Source organism: Amphiura filiformis, chromosome 3 (genome assembly GCF_039555335.1).
Source record: "Amphiura filiformis chromosome 3, Afil_fr2py, whole genome shotgun sequence".
Lineage (NCBI taxonomy): Eukaryota > Metazoa > Echinodermata > Ophiuroidea > Amphilepidida > Amphiuridae > Amphiura > Amphiura filiformis.
Window position 1 is genome coordinate 35,225,333 of NC_092630.1, and position 21,940 is coordinate 35,247,272.

Consider the following 21,940-nt stretch of genomic DNA (forward strand, 5'->3'; position numbering starts at 1 on the left):
AGAAAAAGAGGGAAGAAGAGAAAGGGAACTTTATACTCTGAAATAATGATTTTTTTATCTTGTAATATGCCAAAAACTAGGAGCTTCCCGGGATTCCACCCACTCGGCCCCGCCGGTAAATAGAAATTATCATTTTTTATCGACTTATATTTCTTTTATGCATATTTGGTGAATGTAAGTTTACATGACATTAAAACCTATATTAACCCGTCTTTCTTTATTTTCGTAGATAAAACAGATCATCAACAACCAGGGCAATTACACCGAAAGCTTGCACAGCACCCAAGAAAAAGAATCCAGCATCATAACTACCAGTATAATCGTAGATCCAACCTATAGAGAAAAATACACAAAATTGTTTTATTATGGTTCCCGGTTATGGTTCATATTATGATCTAAGGGGACAAAATCAGCTCTGTATTATTTCTGTAATCGCGATAATCGGATGTTGTCGATTGACAAAGACAAAGAAGACATAGACAGCGAGAAACTCATGGAAACAATCTTTGATATGATTCTCCCACGAGATTAAGTCCACTTTTTACTAAATTGTTTTTTCAATCTTATCATTGTTTACTAACGATTGATGTACCACACTACACATAATTGGTTTTAAACTAAATTATAAAAACATTCATAAATTAGGCACCCAACAGATTCTCCACCAGTTAGACCTTCGTCCATTCAAATGCTTGTTCAACTACAGTAAGCCAAAAAATTAAGGTACCAGTTAAGTTTCCCCCTGTATATCCTAAACAAAGACAGATGTGTCATAATTGGAACCAACAGCCACAGGCTGTATCTTTTACCTCGAATTTAAGACCTCATTCGTTGAAATTGTTCAAGAAATAAAGATACGGCGATCCAAAACCCTAAGGAAGGTGCCAATTTAAAAGTTGCAGTTTCCGCAGTTTCCTCCATTGCATGCGCTATTGATTTGTACACAACGCGTTTGCGAACAAGCGAACTGGTAGCGCCGTGCTTCCATTGATTAACACGTTAAAACTAGCGGCGTGCTTTCATTGATTAAAACACACAAGTGCAACTTTTGATTTCGTTTCTTCGTTAGGTTTTAGATCACTGTTTCTTTAATTCTCAACCAATTGCAATAAATAAGGTCTTTAATCAGAGCTAAAGAGTCCAGGTATTGGCTGTTTGTTTTTCTCTTACATATTTGTCTTTATTTAGAATATACAGGGGTGAACACAACTGGTACCTTAATTTTTTGGCTTACTGTATATGCGTGTAGAGGTCACAGTGGATTCAAAAATTTACCTAAATGTATTGTTCCGTTTTAAAATTATTTTTCTTTTATTTAAAGATACTATTTGTGCACAGTATGATTATAAAGTTTAAAACATGATTTTTTCTCGAAGTGGACCAGAAAAAGTTCATTTTTTAAGTTAAAAGTTAAAAAAAAAAAAAAAAAAAATAGGAATCAGTGCACACATGCTATATGCATGGGTGCTGTATAATATTATACCATGGATCAGTGCACTACATCACAGTATATGCTGTATTGCTGTATAATATTATACCAGCATCAGTGCATGCACACATGCTATGCATGGGTGCTGTATAATATTTGTGTTGGGGTTCGGACATAGAGTTAGAGTTTATCGACGACGACGATGTCATCGTCTACCGACGCGCGCACGGCGGCGCGGAAGCGGAACGATGGGAGTTATACGCGTTTCGTGATTTTTGCTGGACGCGTCTCTGTCGTCTCGCTTTCGACGTTAATCTAGACGTACGCTTTTGTCATTTCGCGACGTCGGGCGTCGACTTCAAAATTAGGTTAGGGTTTAGAATTAGGGACGGCTATACGTTAGAAGTGCATAGGATTTAGGGTTATTGCGATGGTTAGATTAGGGGTATGATTGTGGGTGTAATTTTAGGGCACCCCCCCCATTTATAAAACATTCTTCCATTTAGACAACATGGGATATTTTTAGCATGCAATAACAAGATCCATTGTGCAAAATCACAGGTCCATTGCAATGCAAACAGACAATGTAAACAGCTAGCCCTCATTTCATATTCATAACCTTGGATTAAGGGTGTAAATTACAAAAGGTGTTACATAACAAGCATCTATATGGCCATGCAGAATCATAGGTTATGTGTGTACTGTAGTACATTGTAGCATTGGGAAATTTGCCTACTGAATAGAATGCTAAAATGCACAAAAATTAAATGAACATCTGGGAAAAGTTAAATTATATTAAAAAAAAATTAAATGCAGGCTTCGTTGGATGTGTTCGCCATCTCACGATGCGTCGCAAATTACAAATAATTGACGCGTCATTTCAAACGGCATGCGTATTTAGCCGATAAAATTCGGTATGCATAAAATTTCATTTTAAAAAGGCTTAATCTTGTATATGTTGTTGCTACCCTATGGCGATTACAGATATGGCAATGGCATGCATGCGCTCAGCTACATGCAGTTTCGGTCAAAGAAGAACGGCACTTGTTTACATTTTGAGAGCGTGCACAGTGTAAACACGGACGTGTGTTTCTGATCGGTGATTCAATCGTCTGACAATCATAACAACATACGCGGTAATCTGATTGGCCGATTAAGCGTCAAAATGTCGCTCATTAACAGGGCGCTTGCGTCAATCTGAGTAAGGGACTGCCGTTCTTCTCTGAAACTGAGTGTGGTTCAACATGCATGCACGTACATGTATGTCATGTATGTATGTGTACTGTGTAAGTAAGCTTAAACAAATTTTTGTGTACTCACTTCATCAAAATTGAATTCACTATAAATCCATTATAACTTGACTTCGACGAAAACATGTAATTGAATCAGGCCTTATAGTTAAATATATAGACCTAGCCTTTCAAACACATGACACTGTTCACTTTCAAGTTTCAACTCTTATTATTGATAAAACCGCCACTTCGCAATAGATAGGATGTCGCCATTCTTATTTGATTTGTTTTTCTTGTTGCACACCACTATACATGCAAAAATCCTCATTGAACGACATGTTCATATTGATGATTTTGTCAATGCTGATGGGAACTACAAATGAAATTTGGTATCAAAATAAAGCTATTCATAAGTGATAATGTTATTATATTATCTGTATACCATGCTAATCATCAACTTCTTTTAACCATCAACCTTACAACCCCCTCCCCACCCCGCCCCCATTTTTTTTTCCATTAAATCAACCTGGTGTGGTTCTCAGAATAAAACACTGAGTTTGGAGTTTGATTCGAACCCGATTTGGTGGTGTGTAAAATCAAGATTTGTTCAAGTCTACTCACCACATACTCACAACAAGTATGCATTTCTCAATGGGCTAACTTTTTAGCCTGATTACAAGTCTGTCCTTTTAAGCAACAATTTCTCATTCAATTAAAGCATCAAAATAAATTGCAATTTTTTTTTTTTTTTTTTTTTTTATGAAACAATATGGACTTTTCATAGTCCGTTTCGAAAAAAAATCCTCTTTTAAGTGGAGATATACCGTAGAGGGCCATGTTTTTCATTATCACTTACCTAGTATGAAGCCTGGGAAGAATCTTACTAGGCCACCAATGGCCATTCGCCATCCAAATGCTGTAGCTAACATATTTGGGTCCACAACAGACTTCATGACTACATCGCAAAGTGGATACGCTATTCCGATTGCAAACATATAGAGTACATTTGCTATTGAAATGGTTATAATTGTTACGGTAAATTTATCCACCAAGAGTGAAACAGCTGCAACAGTTCCTGATATGTAAATTGCTCCTCTTGCGCTTACAATGGGGATATATAGAACATGTCCAATCAAATTGACAAAACCAGCAGCAGTTGCAAGGAACGCTGCAGCGTACGGGGTGAGTCCCTTTACTAAACAATGAGGAACGAAATAAACAACCCAACCCGTGAATGTAGTATCTATGCTGGCCGTCATGATACACACTGCAAGAAATGACGGATTCTTGAATAATGACATTCCCGATAATTCCAGTAACTTATGCGTTTTCCTTTTAAAACTTTCTGACGGTCCGTCGCTCATCCAACTAAATACCTCGTATGTATCATCGTTGCTTTCTTTTTTAGATTCAGAATATGTAAGGTTCAAAGCACTAGAAGTTGAAGAGCATTGTTCTATGCCAACAGGAGGTGAACGGAGCAAAGCAGCGCATGCTACCAAATGAAAATTGATTGCAGCAAGTATAAGAAGAGTACCGCGCCATCCATATGTACTTAAAAGTAATTGAGTTAAAGGAGCAAATACCATCAATCCTAAGGAACCACAAGCATAGCATACTCCAGATGCTAGAGGATACATTTTGTCAAAATAGTGTGCCAGTAGAGCATAAGTTGGAGTCCTCAATAAGGCCAAGCAGAATCCTGTAAAAGAAAATAATGCTCAATTATTAATCATTTTCATCACGATCAAAATCATCATCATCATTATCGACCTCATCATGTTTACCATCATCATTGATGCATTAATATCATTATCGACATCATAATTACTAGCAATATCAACATCATCATCATCATCATCCATATCATCCTCCTTCTTCTTCCCCTCCTCCTCCTCCTCCTCCTCCTCATCTATATATATGCCTATCATCATTTTGTCGTCTAAAACGTTATTGTAATGTACTATCAGAGGTTATTTTGTTACCATTTACAATTGAGAGCAGAATCACGAGAGTTGAAACGTTATTCACAAAAGAAGCGCATAGGAGCGAGGATCCAATGATAACTCCCCCAATAATTCCTAAAAGACGGTTGTTTACTCTGCTTGCGAGTATACCAACAACTGGAGCTAGAAACAAACACAAAACTGATTTAACAGTAATACTACACGGTCTCTTGGTGACACACTTTGACGATATCAGAAACCATTTTTTTTTAAATACACGCTTTATAAATCTTGCTGATAATAAAATACACACTGGTACTTTCACGTGAGGAAAAAACACCCTTTTGAAACACATAATATTGATATAAAATTATACCAATTGAGCCCATATTTATTGGTTGAGCTATGAGTTTTAAAATATTGAACGAGACGCAGCCGAGTCCAATATTTAAAACTCATAACCATGATAACGAGACCAATAAATATTGGGCGTAAAGTATCCAATTTTATCATTATTATGTGTTGGATCCAATATTTTCACACACTTGGATTCAGCAAAACATAATAATGTAAAAACATGACTCTAACACCTTTTCGTTTTTCAAATCAAATTATTTTTACCCTTAATCATGAGCTAGAAAATTCAATTCTGGGACTTTGAACTTAAAACCCAATTAAGTATGACATTATAGAATACATTGAAGACGCATCATGTATAGAGGTATGCAATAAGACAGAGCATTCTAAGATTGGTGACCCTGTGTCTATCGAGCGCTTTTAAAACACTGATGCAAACATGAAGAGCCCCATCCACAAAAGTGTAAAGGGTTTTAAGCAAATCATCGATACACATAGTTCAAAAAAATCATGGGTATTCCCAAAATTCGCTACTGGTTGCTTATGCAAATCATGACATGAACATGCCATGCCATAACCATGGCAAGACATTCCGATTCTTTTGTTTTGTATATTGCATGAAAATCCTCTATCAAGGATTCATGGGTCGTTAATTTTGAACCCATTAAAATTGTAATTGATGCCCTTGAATAAAAAATTAATGGGCATGGAAGTAGAAAAAATTTGACATTGACCATGATTCATGCCATGAGTTACCCATGAATAAGGAATTTATGGGCATGAAAGAAGAGAGAATTTGACATTGACCGCGATTCATGCCCATGAGTTACCCATGAAAGTGTAATTGTTGATGGTGTGTTGTCTTTCTTTACCTAGCCGGGACACCGGCTAGGTCTTGGGATGCTATCGGATCTTTCTTTCTTTCTGGCAACACGTGACATTTTGCGTGACTTGCCACGTTTCGCCCTAGCTCTGTTATGCTTTGACCGATTTTGACCATACTTTGTCACAAACACCACTGACCATGTCCCCACATGTGACATGACATTGAACTCCATTTGACCTTTGACCGGCTCACAATGGCAAAAATGCGATTTTACTCTAAAATGCTTCTTCTTCCACAAATAACATGTGATGGTGACATGCTTAGGTCATGTGACTTGACTTTGGTCGGTGTCTATAGGGTGTTCACAGATAAGGGGTCAAAGGTCATTAAGGGGTCATTTCCGGTCTGAAAGCTAAAAATATTCAAAAAATCACTGTTTTTACAAATTACATAGCAGAGTGTTGTCATTAGCACACATGCATTGCTATTAGCCAGGGTCTTTGGGGTGTCTACAGTTTCGGGGTCAAAGGTCATTAAGGGTCGCTTCCGGTCAAAAACCAAAAATCATCAAATATGTTCATTTTTTATATCTCAAAACGTAACCAGACCAGAGTGACATAAACTTCATATATGCATTAGTGTTACCTGATGTATGCACGGTATTTTTATTTTTTTGGTCAAAGGTCATTTAGACGTCATTTCCGGTTTTAAGCTAAATAAGTTCAAGAATTTTTATCTCCATAACTAAGCACAGTAGATTTTTTTAATTTAATCTGTAACAATGCATTTTCTCGGTGTATATGAGGTTTTTTTTATATTGGGGTCAAAGGTCATTAAGGGGTCAAAACGTCAAATTTGCAAAAAAATGTTTAAAATTACGGAAAAGTAGCTGTATCTCAGCCTATGGAAGACGGATAAAGCCCCTACATGCTACAGTGATGCACCATTAATGGTGTGAGATGTCCATAATAGCCGGTCAAAGGTCAAACTTTAAGTTAAGACTGGCATTTCCGGCCCCAGCTAGGTCCAGATCTGTAACCAGATCTAGTTCTTTCTTTCTTTCTTTCTTCTTCTTTCTGGCAATAAATTCAAAATGCTTCTACTCCTACATGTTACACCCTACAATTACGTAACTTGCACACATGTATTGGCTATATCCAGTGCCCATAGTGTCTAAACAGAATTGGGGTCAAAGGTCATTAAAGGGGCATTTCCGGTATTTAACCAAATATCTTCAAAATGCTTCTTCTGCCACATATTATATAGTACAATGATGTCATTTGCATATATGCATCGGCTATACCACACGCCTATAACTTGCATACAGAATTGGGGTCAAAGGTCATTAAGGGGGTCAAATCTTACAATTACATTATCTGGACATCTGTAAGGGGTATGGGGCTTAAACTTATTGACAACAAATCTCATGCCCAGGGGAACATTTTGCAGGGGTCGGGTCAAAGGTCACGCAGAGGTCAAATCTTAGAAATGCATTTTCTGGACATCTGTAAGGGGTATGGGGCTCAAACTCAGTGACAACAAACTTCTTGACCTGGGGACAATTTTGAAACATTTGCAGGGGTCAGGTCAAAGGTCATCTTAGGTAAAATCTTAGAATTTCATTATATGGACATCTGTAAGAGGTACAAGGCTCAAACTCAGTGACAACAAATCTCGTGATCAGGGGAACATTTTGCAGGGGTCAGGTCAAAGGTCATGCAGAGGTCAAATCTTAGAAATGTATTTTCTGTACATCTGTACATTTTAGGAACATTTTGCAGGGGTCAGATACCTCCACAACACCAACACGCCCAGCTAGGTTTGTGGTCTATGACCACCATTTGCCACTAGTTCTTTCTTTCTTCTTCTGGCAACAAACTTTAAAATGCTTCTCCTCCTACATGTTCCACCCTAAAATTACGTAACTTGCATATATGTATCGGCTATATCCAATGCCCATAGTGTCTAAACAGAATTGGGGTCAAAGGTCATTAAAGGGGCATTTCTGGTACCGGTATTTAACCAAATATCTTCAAAATGCTTCTTCTGTCACATATTATATAGTACAATGATGTCATTTGCATATATGCATCGGCTATACCACACGCCTATAACTTGTATACAGAATTGGGGTCAAAGGTCATTAAGGAGGTGAAATCTTACAATTGCATTATCTGGACATATGTAATGGGTATGGCGCTCAAACTCGAAGAAAACAGATCTCATAACTTGGGGAACATTTTGCAGGGGTCAGGTCAAAGGTCATACAGAGGTCAAATTTTAGAAGTGCATTTTCCAGACACCTGTAAGGGGTACGGGGCTCAAACTTGGTGACAACAAACTTGATAACCAGGGCAACATTTTTGGAACACTTTGCAGGGTCAGGTCAAAGGTTATCTGGGGTCAAATCTTATAATTTCATTTTGCATTTCATTTTGCAGGGGTCATGGCAAAGGTCATGCAGAGGTCAAATCTCAGAAACATATTTTCTGGACATCTATAAAGAGTACAGGGCTCAAACTCTGTGACAACAAAGTTGATGACAGAGGAACATATTTGGAACATTTTGCAGGGGTCAGGTCAAAGGTCATCTGGGATCAAATCGTAAAATTGCATTTTCTGGACATCTGTAAGGAGTACGGGACTCAAACACAGTGACAACAGACCTCATGACCAGGGGAACATTTTTGGAACATTTTGTAGGGGTCAGATACCTCCACAACACCAACACGCCCAGCTAGGTTTGTGGTCTATGACCACCATTTGCCACTAGTTTATTTCTGTTTTATTACAGCCTGACTTTTTATCTATTCCAGAATACTGCATCAAGCTTTCATTTCCCCAAAACGTTGCCTTTTCACCTCTCAGTTTGTAAACAATATTCAATGAAACAATGACATAGTTCAATAACCTCAATTAGAGGAAGTCTCCGGCAATCACAACATTATTATTTTTTTTTCCAGTGTACATTTTACAATCATAGTTTGCTCAGATAAATACAGAAATTTGATTTTTATACACCAGGTATTTTTTTAAATATTAAACAATACATAAACAGTACCAGCACACATACACTCTCACATACATATATATATAGCATTTGAATTGTCTAGCTTTTACAATAAGAACAAAATGTTTAGTTGAAAAGTCCCTTCCAAACCTGCCATTTATTTTGATAAACTCGGTATTTTGAATGTTTTAAAAGAATGAATCTTTCCAATTTATGATAATATTCTATTTCCTTCTGAAGAGGGATAAAAGAAAGGGTTGAATTTTGGCATCTTTTTCTGTATATATAAAACTTAGTTAAAATGAGAATTAAATTGATAGCACTATTTAGTTTTCCTAAATCTGTCCCGAAAAGAATATGATTTCGGTTGAATGTGATAGGTATACCGAGTTTTTGTAAACACCAGGTTTCGAGCTGAGACAAAATGGGTTTAACCTTTTTACAATCTGATAAAAGATGAATTATCGTTTCTGGTTCCTCGTTGCAAAAAGTACACATATTATCATTTCTTTTGCCAATTTTAAACATAAATGTATTTGTGGTAAGAATTCCATTTAAAATTCTGTACTGAAACCACCGTAATTTTGTATCCATTGTACATTTAAATGGCAACAAAGAGTATATCTTCCATTCATTATCTGAAAAGCTACTATTTAATTTTACTTCCCATTTTCGTTTTGCTCTTGGTATCTTTGAGGACATAAGTTGTTTACAGATTGATCTGCAACCTTTTTTATCTTTTAAAATAAAACTGAAATGAAATGGGATAAACGGCTTAGGAATTGCAATAAATGTAGCGTTTTCCTGAAATAGATGCTTGAAATTACTTTTAATTGCGCAAATTACACTGTTGTATTCCAAAAAATTTAGCCGTAATCCATAATTTGTTTCAATTTCATGAAGAAAGAGAAAACGGTTTTGGTTAACATGGACAAGGTCAGAGACAAAATCAATACCTGCTGTCCGCCATTTTTTATAATTTATTTCTTTACCATCACAACATTATGCCTTATATGAAAGAAAAATAATTATCAAGCACGAATCACATAGTTTTAATTAAAACAAACTCATAGTGACCATAAAAACGAATAAAAACATCCGACTCTCAACACGCGATATTCAAAATTCCCGGGCACCGAAATTGTCGAGTGCAATGACGTCCCAATAATACAATGAAGTCTGACGACAATTGAGCACAAACAATTATTACGTCATTGTACTTAAACTATTTCAGTGCGGGAATTTTGAATATCGCGTGTTGAGAGCCGACTGTTTTTATTAGTTTTTATGGTCAATATGAGTTTATTTTAAATAAAACCATATGATTCGTGTTTGATAAATATTTTTCTAACATATAAGGTATAGTGTTATGATTGCCGGAGACCCTCTTTAAACAATCATAGAGCACAATTTGACTTAAGTTGCAGAGTATGAGTATTTGTACTCAAATTTTCAAAGGTCATTTAAAGGTCATATATATTGCTCGGACAACATCATATCATTGGCAAGCTAATATTATGAGGACAATGAAAATGACTCTTTTTTTTGAGAAATAAGACGTGTAAAATTGATATTCCTTCGAACGAGACAGATTTGACCTAGAAAAAGGTTGACGTCCTGAAATGACTGTGACTGCTTTGCCAGAATGGACTATAAACATTTTCAATGCACAGAACGTATACTGTTGTTGTTCACGGAAAAAAGCCACTGAATTAAGTATTTCAAATTTAATGGTTTTTAAACATATGGATAAAATCAGCCACTTCTTTTTTTATATAATTAGTAAATTGTGATATTACAATATTGTGATATTACAATTCATATGTATATCAATATCATGAGAAATATTTGGGCTAAAAAAAAAAAAAAAATTTGAGCTTAGAATTTCAGCGTGATCAATCTGAGACTAGCATATAAACCGTGTTAAGTCCACAAACTCATGTATCTGATTTCCCTGTGCGATATTGCAATGCTATAGTTATTATAGTTTTGTTCCCGAAATGAGAACAATAGTCTGCATATTGTTATGCAGCACTGTTATGATAAATAATAGTACAACTCATTGTTGCTAATGTCAAACTTGTCACACAAGTAAATGAGACCATGATATAGTGACCGCTTCATTTACTTACGTCATAGCCCGCTGCCTTGAAAATTAATTTCGCTTCAAACGGGGGAAGAACACGTACGAGCCCGAACTTTACCCACACAATTTCTCTTTTTTCAGGAGAAATACGCATAAAAAATTGCAACGAGTGTCAACTTGTAATGTAATAATTATTCTCTTCGAATAGAGATAAACATGTTTTTGCAATAGACCTGCCCTTTAATGAATGTACAAATTTATTGGGGTTAAAGAGCCGTGTCCTGATAGATGAGCATGTTGTGGATCCTAGTGTAGTGTATCATGCATTTGTATACTATTAGCACAAAGGAGGTTAGAGATAGAAAGGAGAGGAAATAGATTACGTAATGCTTTGTTCCTTTGTGCCGATTTGATTTACCGAAACGGTACCTTTTGTTCGGGGCAAAGGGCTTCCACCATTAAATCGGTAACTGACCTGACAGCGTATTAACGCTATAATATGCAGGCTACTGTCAATAAGTGATGAAACGAAAGTCACTTGAAAGCGCCAACACGAACGAGAGGTACCCTTTGTTCTAATACAACCCAAGGGTGTGCACACAAAAGCACACTTTACCGTCGATGTACAATTATTTACCACACACCTTTATTTAGGCGCCCCATTTAAATAAATTCAATAGAGTTGCTGATCGATTACCCATAACAACGTGCCATGGCTGTCATTTTCTATAGTTAAAGCCATATTATAACATTTCTATAAAAATAGATTAGTATTTATTTTCCATAAAATGTTAGCTTTTACTGTCAGATATGTCCCCTTTTAATTTTGAGCCGAACAAGTGAGGTAAAGCATAGAAAATTGGAATTTACTACTAGCGCACATGTTACTCCCGCGGTTGTAATACGGTACAATCGTAGGGGGGTGTATGTGTATCCCGCACGCCGTGTGCGTACTGTGCATACGTGTTCGACAGTTCGACTAATATTTCCATCGTAATAATAAAACGCCGGTTCCATCGTTTTATTCAAAATCTCGGATTTTGACAAAACTACAGGACCTAAAGTCTTGATTTTTGCAGAGTATCTTTATTGACTAAAGTACATTGCAATCATCTAAAAGCCAGAATTTAACATTTTTGTGGGCGTTCTACTCAGCAAATGTTATAATATGGCTTTAACTACTTCGCAGTATTATATGTTGTTATCATGGTTATGCCTGTTCAATAAAGTCAAATGGGTTTCGTAATATCACGAATATCCATTTTAAAAGCCAGGGGAAATTGAGGTAGTGAAGGAGGGGTCGAGGGGTGAAAATTGGAGTAGTGTATGGGTGATCGAGATTGTAACGGAGGGGAGGAAGACAAAAAGAAAAAGAAAGGAAGAGGGGGAGAGGGAGGGAGGGAGAATGAGAAGGAGAGCGATGGAGTGACATGCTGCATGGGCTTAGATCCCGAGGGAAGGGGGTGGGGGATAAATCCCCCCAATATTTTGTTCAGGGGGTGGTCCATACAATCATCCCCCCTCCCATGTTGACGCCTGTGTATGGGTTTCTGTCGAAATTAACCTCATATTTGGCCATTTTAGCCCAAAAAATGCCCAATTCCACTTTTGTCCCATATTTCACCAGTTTAGTTTCAAAAGGCCTATGGTAAAATTTTCCGCGCGCATTTGTAACATAAGATGCTGGATTCACTATACCGGGTGTACTTCAAAAAAATCCTACACCACCACCCCCGAGCCCCCAATGTTAAAAAGAAATCTACACCACTGCTAAAGTGTAGGCATAAGAAAGAATAAGTGAGTGCAGAGAAAGGAAAAGAAAGGAATGAATAAAGAAAATGATAATTATTATTATTGAAACTAAGCATATAACAGCACTAAGCAGCCATTCAATGATGCCAAAACCTTTATGCGTTACGTAATTTAAACACCCAGTCAGATGTATTTCACACCTGCCAAACACAAGTCACCTAATTTCGATAACTGGACGTTGAATGTACACTCTCATGAATATTGATTGGCAACATTTTCCAATATGTCAGCGCTCAATCGGATACAATAGAACAATAAACCCTGCAGTGGGTTGGTTAACATGGTTAATACGGATATACAGCCTGTCTCAAAAGCGTGAAAAGCGCCCTCTTTGGCAATTAGAAAATACCGTTGTGACATGATGCTTACATCAACGTCAAGGGCACAATCTTAGCTCTCACACACCGTTTGTTCTGTTCAATTTGCTCTTTTTAATCTCGAGATATGTTTAGTTAACAACGAAAGGGTAAAATCACAATTGTGCCACTTTTACTAGGGAATAGGGCTGTACATGTAAATCAATGATAGCTGATGTTGATGCGTCTAATGCACTCCCCCCTTCGGGGCTCGTGCATTAGACGCATCAACACCAGCGTGCGTGCATTATTTTGTCTAATTTCATTAATTTGTCAAATTTCATGAACTTGTCAAAGTTCATTAACATATTAGTATGCAATATTTGTTTGTCTTTTAACATGTCTTGAATGACAAAGAGAACAGTATTTACCATGGTAAAATCATTGACAAGCAGAATGTGAAATATTTATTTATCGTTTAATTTGTCGTAAGTGGAAAAAGAGAATCATTATAATACCTTTATCATGATAAAACACAAAAAACAATTTTGTATTGTTGTGTAATTGATGCATTCTTTTGATTTCACGAAGGAACTCTTGATAAACTTGATGCTATCATTGATTTACATGTACAGCCCTCTTCCCTAGTAAAAGTGGCACAATTGTGATTTTACCCTTTCGTTGTTAAGTAAGCATATCTCGAGATTAAAACAAGCAAATTGAACAGACTAAACGGCATTTGAGAGCTAAGACTATGCCCTTGACGTTGATGTAAGCATTATGTCACAACGGTATTTTCTAATTGCCACAGAGGGCGCTTTTCACTTGCACAATTTTTTTTGAGACAGGCTGTATTATGATGAATCTCAACGCAAGGAAGTATAGTAATCTTCGTGTTTGGAAATTTGAAATATAAACTTGAACGGAACAACCCAAAAGTTCGATGAAGTCATAAACGAAAGTCCTTTCATTACAGGGAGTGGGTCAAAAAGGCCGATTACGTTCGTAAAAAGTAGCCATACTGCACGATCTTTTAAATGAGTTTTTTGCCATATTTGTAATGTTTACACAGTCCCAACTTACACGTAATTGGATTCAACCAAATTCATTGTGATTTTAGGACAACAAAGCAAGTTTGAATTGAAGTCATATCATAACTTTAAATCCCCCCATTTAGAACACCACAGTTAAGCGGCTGAGATAGTGAGTGAGTTTTCTGTCACTTTACCTCATTTCTAAAATGACTAGAAAAATTAAAGTAAGACCCATAAACAGGTAATTCCCGAAGGTAAAAATTACATGTACCAGACCACCTGTATCAGACAACAGTCATGTGGGAGTTATTTGTGTGGGGGTGTGTGTGTGGCACACTACATGTAAACTCACTCAGGGACTAGAGAAGTGTCACACAGTGACATCGCCCCGATATCTTCATAGTAGAAATCGCCATGGTAGGTTGAATCCACAGCCACGAAAGGTCATTTTATTCGGACCTTATGAGATGTATATTATTAGCGAAGTGACTTGACTAAGGCTACTGACAAAAGACGGGGTAATTGATTTTTCGCTCTGTGAGCAAGCTTGTATACGACATTGCGGTCAATGGTTATACTCTCTCCACTTGAGTGATCGTGAGTGCCGCTATAGCCTGCTGTGCGCTGTAGTCCATATACAGGACCAACGCAATATAAAATTGATAGTTTTGGTGAAATTTCGAGTTCAAAGCGCACGGCCAATTTTCAAAGCGCACGCTAACGACTATAATATCTGTTCAACACGTATTTTCAAGTGTATGAGACCACATCTGGTTTCTTGAGAAAAATTCATTTACGGGAGATATTCATCATTTTCGAACCCAGTATCCGAAGATTTTCGTCTGATATCAAAATCGTGCATAGCAATTCACGTGTATCGATCCCGTGTATTCATTTTAATGTCTCTGCTGCACCAAATAATTATTAGCCAGGCGATGTCGGTGTGTGTCACTAGGCTGCGTGCAGCATATATGTAAAACAGTCCTGGCAGACTAATAATGACATTTTGGCAAAGTACAATCAAAATAAAATTTGACCGAAATCGTACTATATTAAAAGCCCAATCGTATATTAAAGGCCCATTCAGTGATTTGTTCATCCCGACGTCGGACGATCGTAAAAATCATCAAATTTTGTGTACTTTTGTCATTGTCATAGATGTGCTAACATAGCCTGCTAGTGGTTCTGCCAAAAGCCGTGTCAATACTGCTGTTTTCTTCGTTTTTAGCCCAAATGTTCATTTCAAAAATACCAATTTGAATGACTTATCCTTCACTTTTAAACAATTTATAAACAATTTTAATTTGTTTCCACCATGGTGGGATAATTCTGAATTGACACTTAATTTGGGTGTACTTTGTCTTGGGTCCAATCTCTATCATGGAAAGTTTGCTATATCTTTCTAAATATATGATTGTTTGTTCTAGATTTGGGTTTTAGCGTTTCATATTTGAAAGAACTAATGTTTAATTGCAACATTTCGAAACCACAAACCAAAACTGGGTGCTATGATGTACAAGATTGGGCTACGAGTATGCATTGTACCAAGTTAGCAATAGGTAATTGCTTCATTTTGCATATGCATGACTTTCTTTATTATACTCAAAATCGGATTTTATTATACATGTTATAAGGAAGATGTTTACGTGCATATAGGCTCCTTCACAGCCGGTTTCTGTCGTGTATGTTTGCGAGTGAGCCACTAGCAGACTGGGTTGCCAGGGACTACAGGACAAAATACCTGTTTCTGACTATAACTATAACTATAATAATTTGGCACCCTACTGATAATGGTTAATTGGAAATCTGAAAATAAACACTTATTTTGTAAACAGATGATACTCTGTGATTATTTATGAATGGAAACTTAGGAAATTGCTGTTAATGGAATAATTGATATATTAAACATACATTTTGTTTTTTCAACAATAAAAATCCATTCACAAATAAGGTTTTTAGGAACCATTTGACATTAAATATTTTGAACAATTGCTCTATGAAAAATGATATAAATGCACCCCTGCTGATCCAGGCTACTGATAAGCTGTCAACAAGTGACACTAATTCAACAATTATAATGAGCAATTATCTGACCAGACAGCAGGAACCAAGCTGGGTATAAGGTGCCCAGGCACCTGCACTGTTAACTAGGGTTAGTTACCATCACTAATTGATGTTGGGAGTGACACTAGTGGGGGGGGGGGGGTTAAATACCAGTAATTGGGGTAGATAGTTGCTTTGGTTTTATACATGTAGTAACAATTATAATCAACACATTCAGAAAATAAAGATTGAATTGAGCCAGGGATTGAGTAATCAGTCTTTTTGATTATAATTGTTAAAGGTCATCTGAGCCTGAGGTGGAATAAGTATATATTGTTGGATTGTCAGAATGTTCAAAGTCATGTCATAAAACGTAATCACAAAGTCGTCTGAATATAGATTGTTGGATTGATGCGAAACTCGGTGGATGTGATTTCCATTGATCCCTTTGTTTGTACAAGTATAAATTTAGTATAAATTAAATGTAGACCTATTTACCACACATTTTTCAATTTAGCTTATAGTATGTCATTGGTGGTATTCGTGGTAACAACATTTCCAACCCGGTTAGTTGTACATGTGCTACACACAAAAAATTACTATAGCATTCCAAGTACTTACTTGTCAATGTAAAATTATGAAACATGAATTTCATCCATGGTGTTGTCTTTTTAAAGACATTTCTTGTTATACTTTCGCTGGGATAACTGAATGGGTCTTTAATACTACCATTATTAAAACGCAAAAATGCATGGTTAACGGAATCCTGTACGTACGAGTGTACATTGTATATGGCAATTTTTCCTTATTTCAATGGCAAATATTTTCTATAGAAAATTAATCATAATATATATGTCAATTGCTGTATATAACAGGGATTTATGTATACGTTTACTTATAAGGTTACCATGACTACTTAATTCATGAAACGAATTATGAATAATATCCATTGTATTTTTGCAGTTCATTTCAAGGTAGACTTATTGGACTTACTTTTAAGTTACTTTTAAGTTACGATGAAAACATATGGAATGACTTCCTCTTCCAATTTTTTGCAATCATTAACACTGATTAAGGGCTCTGGTAGCAACGTTTGGACAGTATTTTTTGTGGGACATGGGAGTACATCAGACATATCGAATTGCATTCTGAATACGAAGAATGTCCTTCTGATATCAAATATTTTTGATTTTTTTTTTTAAATTTGCGATATAATACACATTTTATGGCAAACGATTAAAAATGGATATTTTTGATATTTAACAGTCCTCGAAGTAAACTTTATAAATCTAATGATATGTATGCAGCTTGGATGAAAAGCCGACGATCAACTGAAAATTTTGACCTTTCGTATTAAAGATATGGATCCCCCAAAAAAAAAAAAAAAACACCAAAGAAATTTAGGTCTTTTGAGGGGAAGTGTATATCTTCAATATGAAAGATAGAAATATTCAATTGATCAAATTTCAAAAATTTAAAAATATATCAAATTTTAATAATTTGTCATTAAATTTGTATGATATCACGAATTAAAATCTCAAAAAATAAAAATTATTTGATATCAGAAGGACGTTTTTCGTATTCAGAATGTAATTCAATAAGGTCTAGTGTACTCTCAATTCACGCAAAAAATACTGTCCAAATGTTAATATCCGATTCAAAAGTTTCAAAATTCACAAGCATACATTTGAGCCAAGGATTATAGACCTTAGCAAACATGCAAACATATAAATTAATTTACATACAAACAAGGGAAAAGAAAAAAGTTAATTTTACATGGTAAAAATGGAATTTAAATTAATTTGAATTGAAATAACAATGTTTTGTAAATAAAGTAAATAGTATGTTCTTTAAGTTTGTATGGGGAGGTTCGGAAAAGGTTAAAAGAACAACACTAGTAGTAAACGAGTACGACAACGGTGGCCTAAAAATGTTCAATTCTAAAATATTTCTGGACTCATTGAAGTTGTTATGGATAAAAAGTTGGCATTGCCAGAAATCAGAACGTGGAAGAATATTCCTTTATATATTATTAATAAAACCCAGCTAGGCGTACATATTTTTAAGTGCAACTGTAATTTTGAAAATATCAATGCAGTGGTAAGATATATAATAAATGAAATGCCCATGTTTTACCGAAATCTAATCAAGGTATGGTTGTCAACAAAAAGTACTCAAGACAAAGACCAAGTACAAAACTGGGGAGGTGAAGTTATTTGGAACAATATTTGTATAATTAGCAGGGGTAAGACATTTTATTACAAGGAGTGGGCTAAAAGAGGTATAATATGTATTTCAGACTTGTATGAGCAAAATGGTGTCTTTCATTCAATAGATGAAATCAAAAGTAGGTTTCCACAGTCAGCCAGTGTTTGTATACAATATTTAGCTCTAAAACAAGCAATTTTAACGACATGCAAAAATAAACTTCAGAATGTTAGGGAGTGTTCAGAAATACTTTGGTGGGGGGACTGGAAAATATTTTTTTTCATGTCGAAAAATTTTTTAACCCCCCCCCTCTTCGTGAACCCAAAACTTTTTTGACCTCCCCTCTTAATGGCCCTAAAACTTTTTTGACCCCCCCCTCATATAGGTTCAAAACTATTTTGCCCCCCCCATCATAATGTACCATTCTACTAATTCAATTCTACTACCATTCAAATGGCAGAGGAAACATTCCATACTAAAATTTGTATTCAAGTGCAATGAAATTGTGCCCATGTCATTGATATAAAATATGTGGAATTGTTTTAAAGTAGCGATGTACCGGTATATTTATGCAACCCCGTAAATTAATAACCATTCAATTATGATCGGAATCAATGGCGCCGGAAGCATTACAATTTAGTGGGGTCGGGGATGAATACCGTATATTTTGTTCTGGTTTTACTGGCAGTGGCGTAGATTTCTTATTGACATGGGGGATGGGGTTTGAAAAATATAATGAATCCAGTACCATTTGATGAGCGACAGAATAAGTGAATGGTACAAATGCGCGCGAAGCGAGCTAAACTTTTTGCCATTTGGAAGCTAAACGAATGAATTTTGATTCAAAAGTGGAATAAATACGCGCGAAGCGCACAAAAATGTGTACTTTGGGGGCTAAAATGGCCAAATATGAGCATAATTTGGTCAGAAACATACATACCGGCATCAACATTGGGGGGGATGATTGTATGATCTATGCCTATTGTATGTTTACTGGGACTTTTTGGTTTTTTTGTTATTTTAGCCCAAAATACAGGGGCGTAGCCAGTTTTCTTGGTCGGGGGAGAATAAATTTTTGGGGCACAGACGAAAAAAGAAATTGCAGTTGCAAATACATGTACCGGTTTTGTTTTTTAGAGAGACTGTACAATCATGTATTTGAGCTTCCAAAAAAGGCTTTATTGGGACAAAACGCGTGCAAAAAGTGTGTATTTCGCCCATGATGGGATGAAAATGCCTTTATTGTGACAATGTGCGCTCACAGCGTGCAAACATTTTGTATTTTACAGTATTTTGGCCCATGATCAGGTTGAATTTATATGGAAAAGGGTCTCCTTGCTCCTTTTCTTTGCCCTCCAGATTTTCTCTTTCATTTTTTCGTCAGAGGGGCACTTTTCTCTTTCATTTTTTGCCCTTCCGCCCCTGTTTACACTACTGCCGAAATTGTGTGTTTTGCTATTAAATTGATGGGCCAGTTTGCGTGATCGCGAAGCCTCAATTTTGCAATTTTACCCTATTTGGGCCCAAAACATGGTGCTTTCCGATGTGCTAAAAAAAGTTGCACATGGCAATTATTGCTTTATTTATTCTTCTATTAGGATTTTTAGGGGATGTCGTGTACCCCGGTTCTCCAAGCTTCCTCCACCTATAATTTTAATGCAACATGATTTAGTTGTATCAGTGATAGGCCTAATATAATAAATTAATAATCTGTACTACATGAAACATTGTAAAAACTGTCAACACTAAAGAAGAGCAAAGATATTACAACTTTTAGTGATTTAAAGAGCTGACCAGAAAGAACTGACACAAACCTCAAAATTAAGTTATAGACGACAATTGTGAACGCTGGATCAAATGTACTTTTGTTCTGGTTTAACATGGGAAGATTTGCGCGAGTGCGCGAAAAAATTTTACACCCCCCTCTATGTGCCGAAAAACTTTTTAACCCCCCATGTTCATACACCCAAAACTTTTTAAGCCCCCCCCCCCCTATTCAGAACTCCTAAAATTTTATGACCCCCCTACATATTTTCCAGCCCCCCCCCCACCAGAGTATTTCTGAACACTCCCTTACTAACAAGGATATATACTTTTATGATGGAAAATTTTTTGTTGAATTAATGAATTGCACCACACAATAAAGCTATGATATCAAAGGTATCGACTAAACCAATATGTCAAACCTTTTGGGAAAATAAATTCAAAAACATGAAATTCAATTGGAGCAAAATTTGGAAAAATATTCTGGCAACAAAAGAACCTGCAACAAAAGTCTTTCTTAACAAAATAGGAAAAGAAAAAAGTAATGTATGTGAAATTTGTAACGAAGTAGACTATATTGAACACTTTTTTTTGGTTGCAAAAAAAATAAAAAGATATGGAGCGAAGTGGACAAAATAATGTTGCAACACTACAATGTTAAAATTAAAACCACACAAGCAGATGTTATCTTTGGTTACTACCATGCAGGAAAATGTAATACTATTATCAATGTTTGTAAACTGTCAATTAGTAAATATCGTTGAATTATAATTTTTGATAACTCCATAAAAGTACACAGAACCTCTTTATTAAATGTTGAATGAAATGCACACGTGTCCCTACCAAACCTGTCGCACAGTAGCGTAAAGTTCTTAAAATGTGATAAGATTTCTGCACTTTAAGTGATGCGAAGTTGCATAAGTTGTCGACAAATTGCATAAAAAAGTTGCATACAAATTTCATTACAAAAGATTAAACACACTCTTCATGAACTAAATGTCTATAGTGATCAACACTTAGATGTTCAGTTCATAAACAGGGTGTTTACTTTCTACAAGCAATATACAGGGTGAGTTAAAAAAGTGCAATAGCGCAAAGAATACATCTTTATTTTATAACCAGATTGAACTTCTAGGATGTAAAACACATGATATATTCATTAGTAGCCTTGTGTGAAAAAACGAAGTAATTGGCATTTACCGTTCTGATATATTTTACAGCGATACCCAATTTTAATGATTGTCCATGAGACATATACATTTTGAATGTCAGCACACTCTTTGTAAGGTAGATTTGGAACAACTACCATGTTCTTAACCTCATTGGCACTGAAGTATAATGGGGCGCTTAAAGTTTTATTGTCCCTTGTCTTGTATAAGTAGAGGAAACATTACCTTTATTTGTTGTTATTTTCATTATTTACCCTTACATTAAAAATTATCATTCTTTATAAAAGAAACATACAAATTTATGGGCGGGTTTTTCAAATGTCGAAAGGAATGCGGGCAAATTGAAGTGCTGTGAATTACAAAATATCCAGTATAAGTTGAACACATTGCAGGGAATTGAAAAACCAGTCAGTTGATATACATTTTCAATTAAACTACAGACTAGAACAAATGTCTGTGATTAAACATTCGTTGATGAAAACATTCAGCAAGGTTTGAGACACACTACTGTACTTACCTGAAAAGCCTCTTACAGTGAGCATTGTTGTAATCATAACACCAATCACCCAGGTATGAGTTTCAAGTTGGTCCTTAAGAGTTGGAAGCAAAACTGATAACGACTTTCTGAGACCGTCCATTATAAACATTACTCCACAGGCTGCAACAAGAATCATCCATGACCAACCGGAATCTTGGGGAGGCTGGAAGGCCATATTATTGACTCGATA

The 21,940-nt window shown here is 36.0% G+C and overlaps 1 protein-coding gene across 1 annotated transcript; it reads right to left on the reverse strand.

Annotated features, from left to right (window-relative positions):
- Positions 1–217: 217 nt before the first annotated feature.
- On the reverse strand, positions 218–4,595 carry LOC140147221 (monocarboxylate transporter 13-like). Its single transcript, XM_072169001.1, has 4 exons — positions 4,493–4,595; positions 4,124–4,363; positions 3,518–4,060; positions 218–333 (listed from the first exon to the last, which is right to left on the reverse strand). Exons 1-4 carry the CDS (start codon positions 4,593–4,595, stop codon positions 218–220), a joined length of 1,002 nt encoding a protein of 333 aa, XP_072025102.1.
- Between the last annotated feature and the right edge of the window lie 17,345 nt (positions 4,596–21,940).

Coding starts and splice junctions, on each gene's coding strand:
- LOC140147221 (XM_072169001.1), bottom strand. CDS start 4,595: ATGATGATAGGCATATATATAGATGAGGAGGAGGAGGAGGAGGAGGAG. Junction 4,364..4,492: donor TGATGATGTTGATATTGCTA/GTAATTATGATG, acceptor TTTCTTTTACAG/GATTCTGCTTGGCCTTATTG. Junction 334..3,517: donor CTTCCCAGGCTTCATACTAG/GTAAGTGATAAT, acceptor TTTTCTCTATAG/GTTGGATCTACGATTATACT.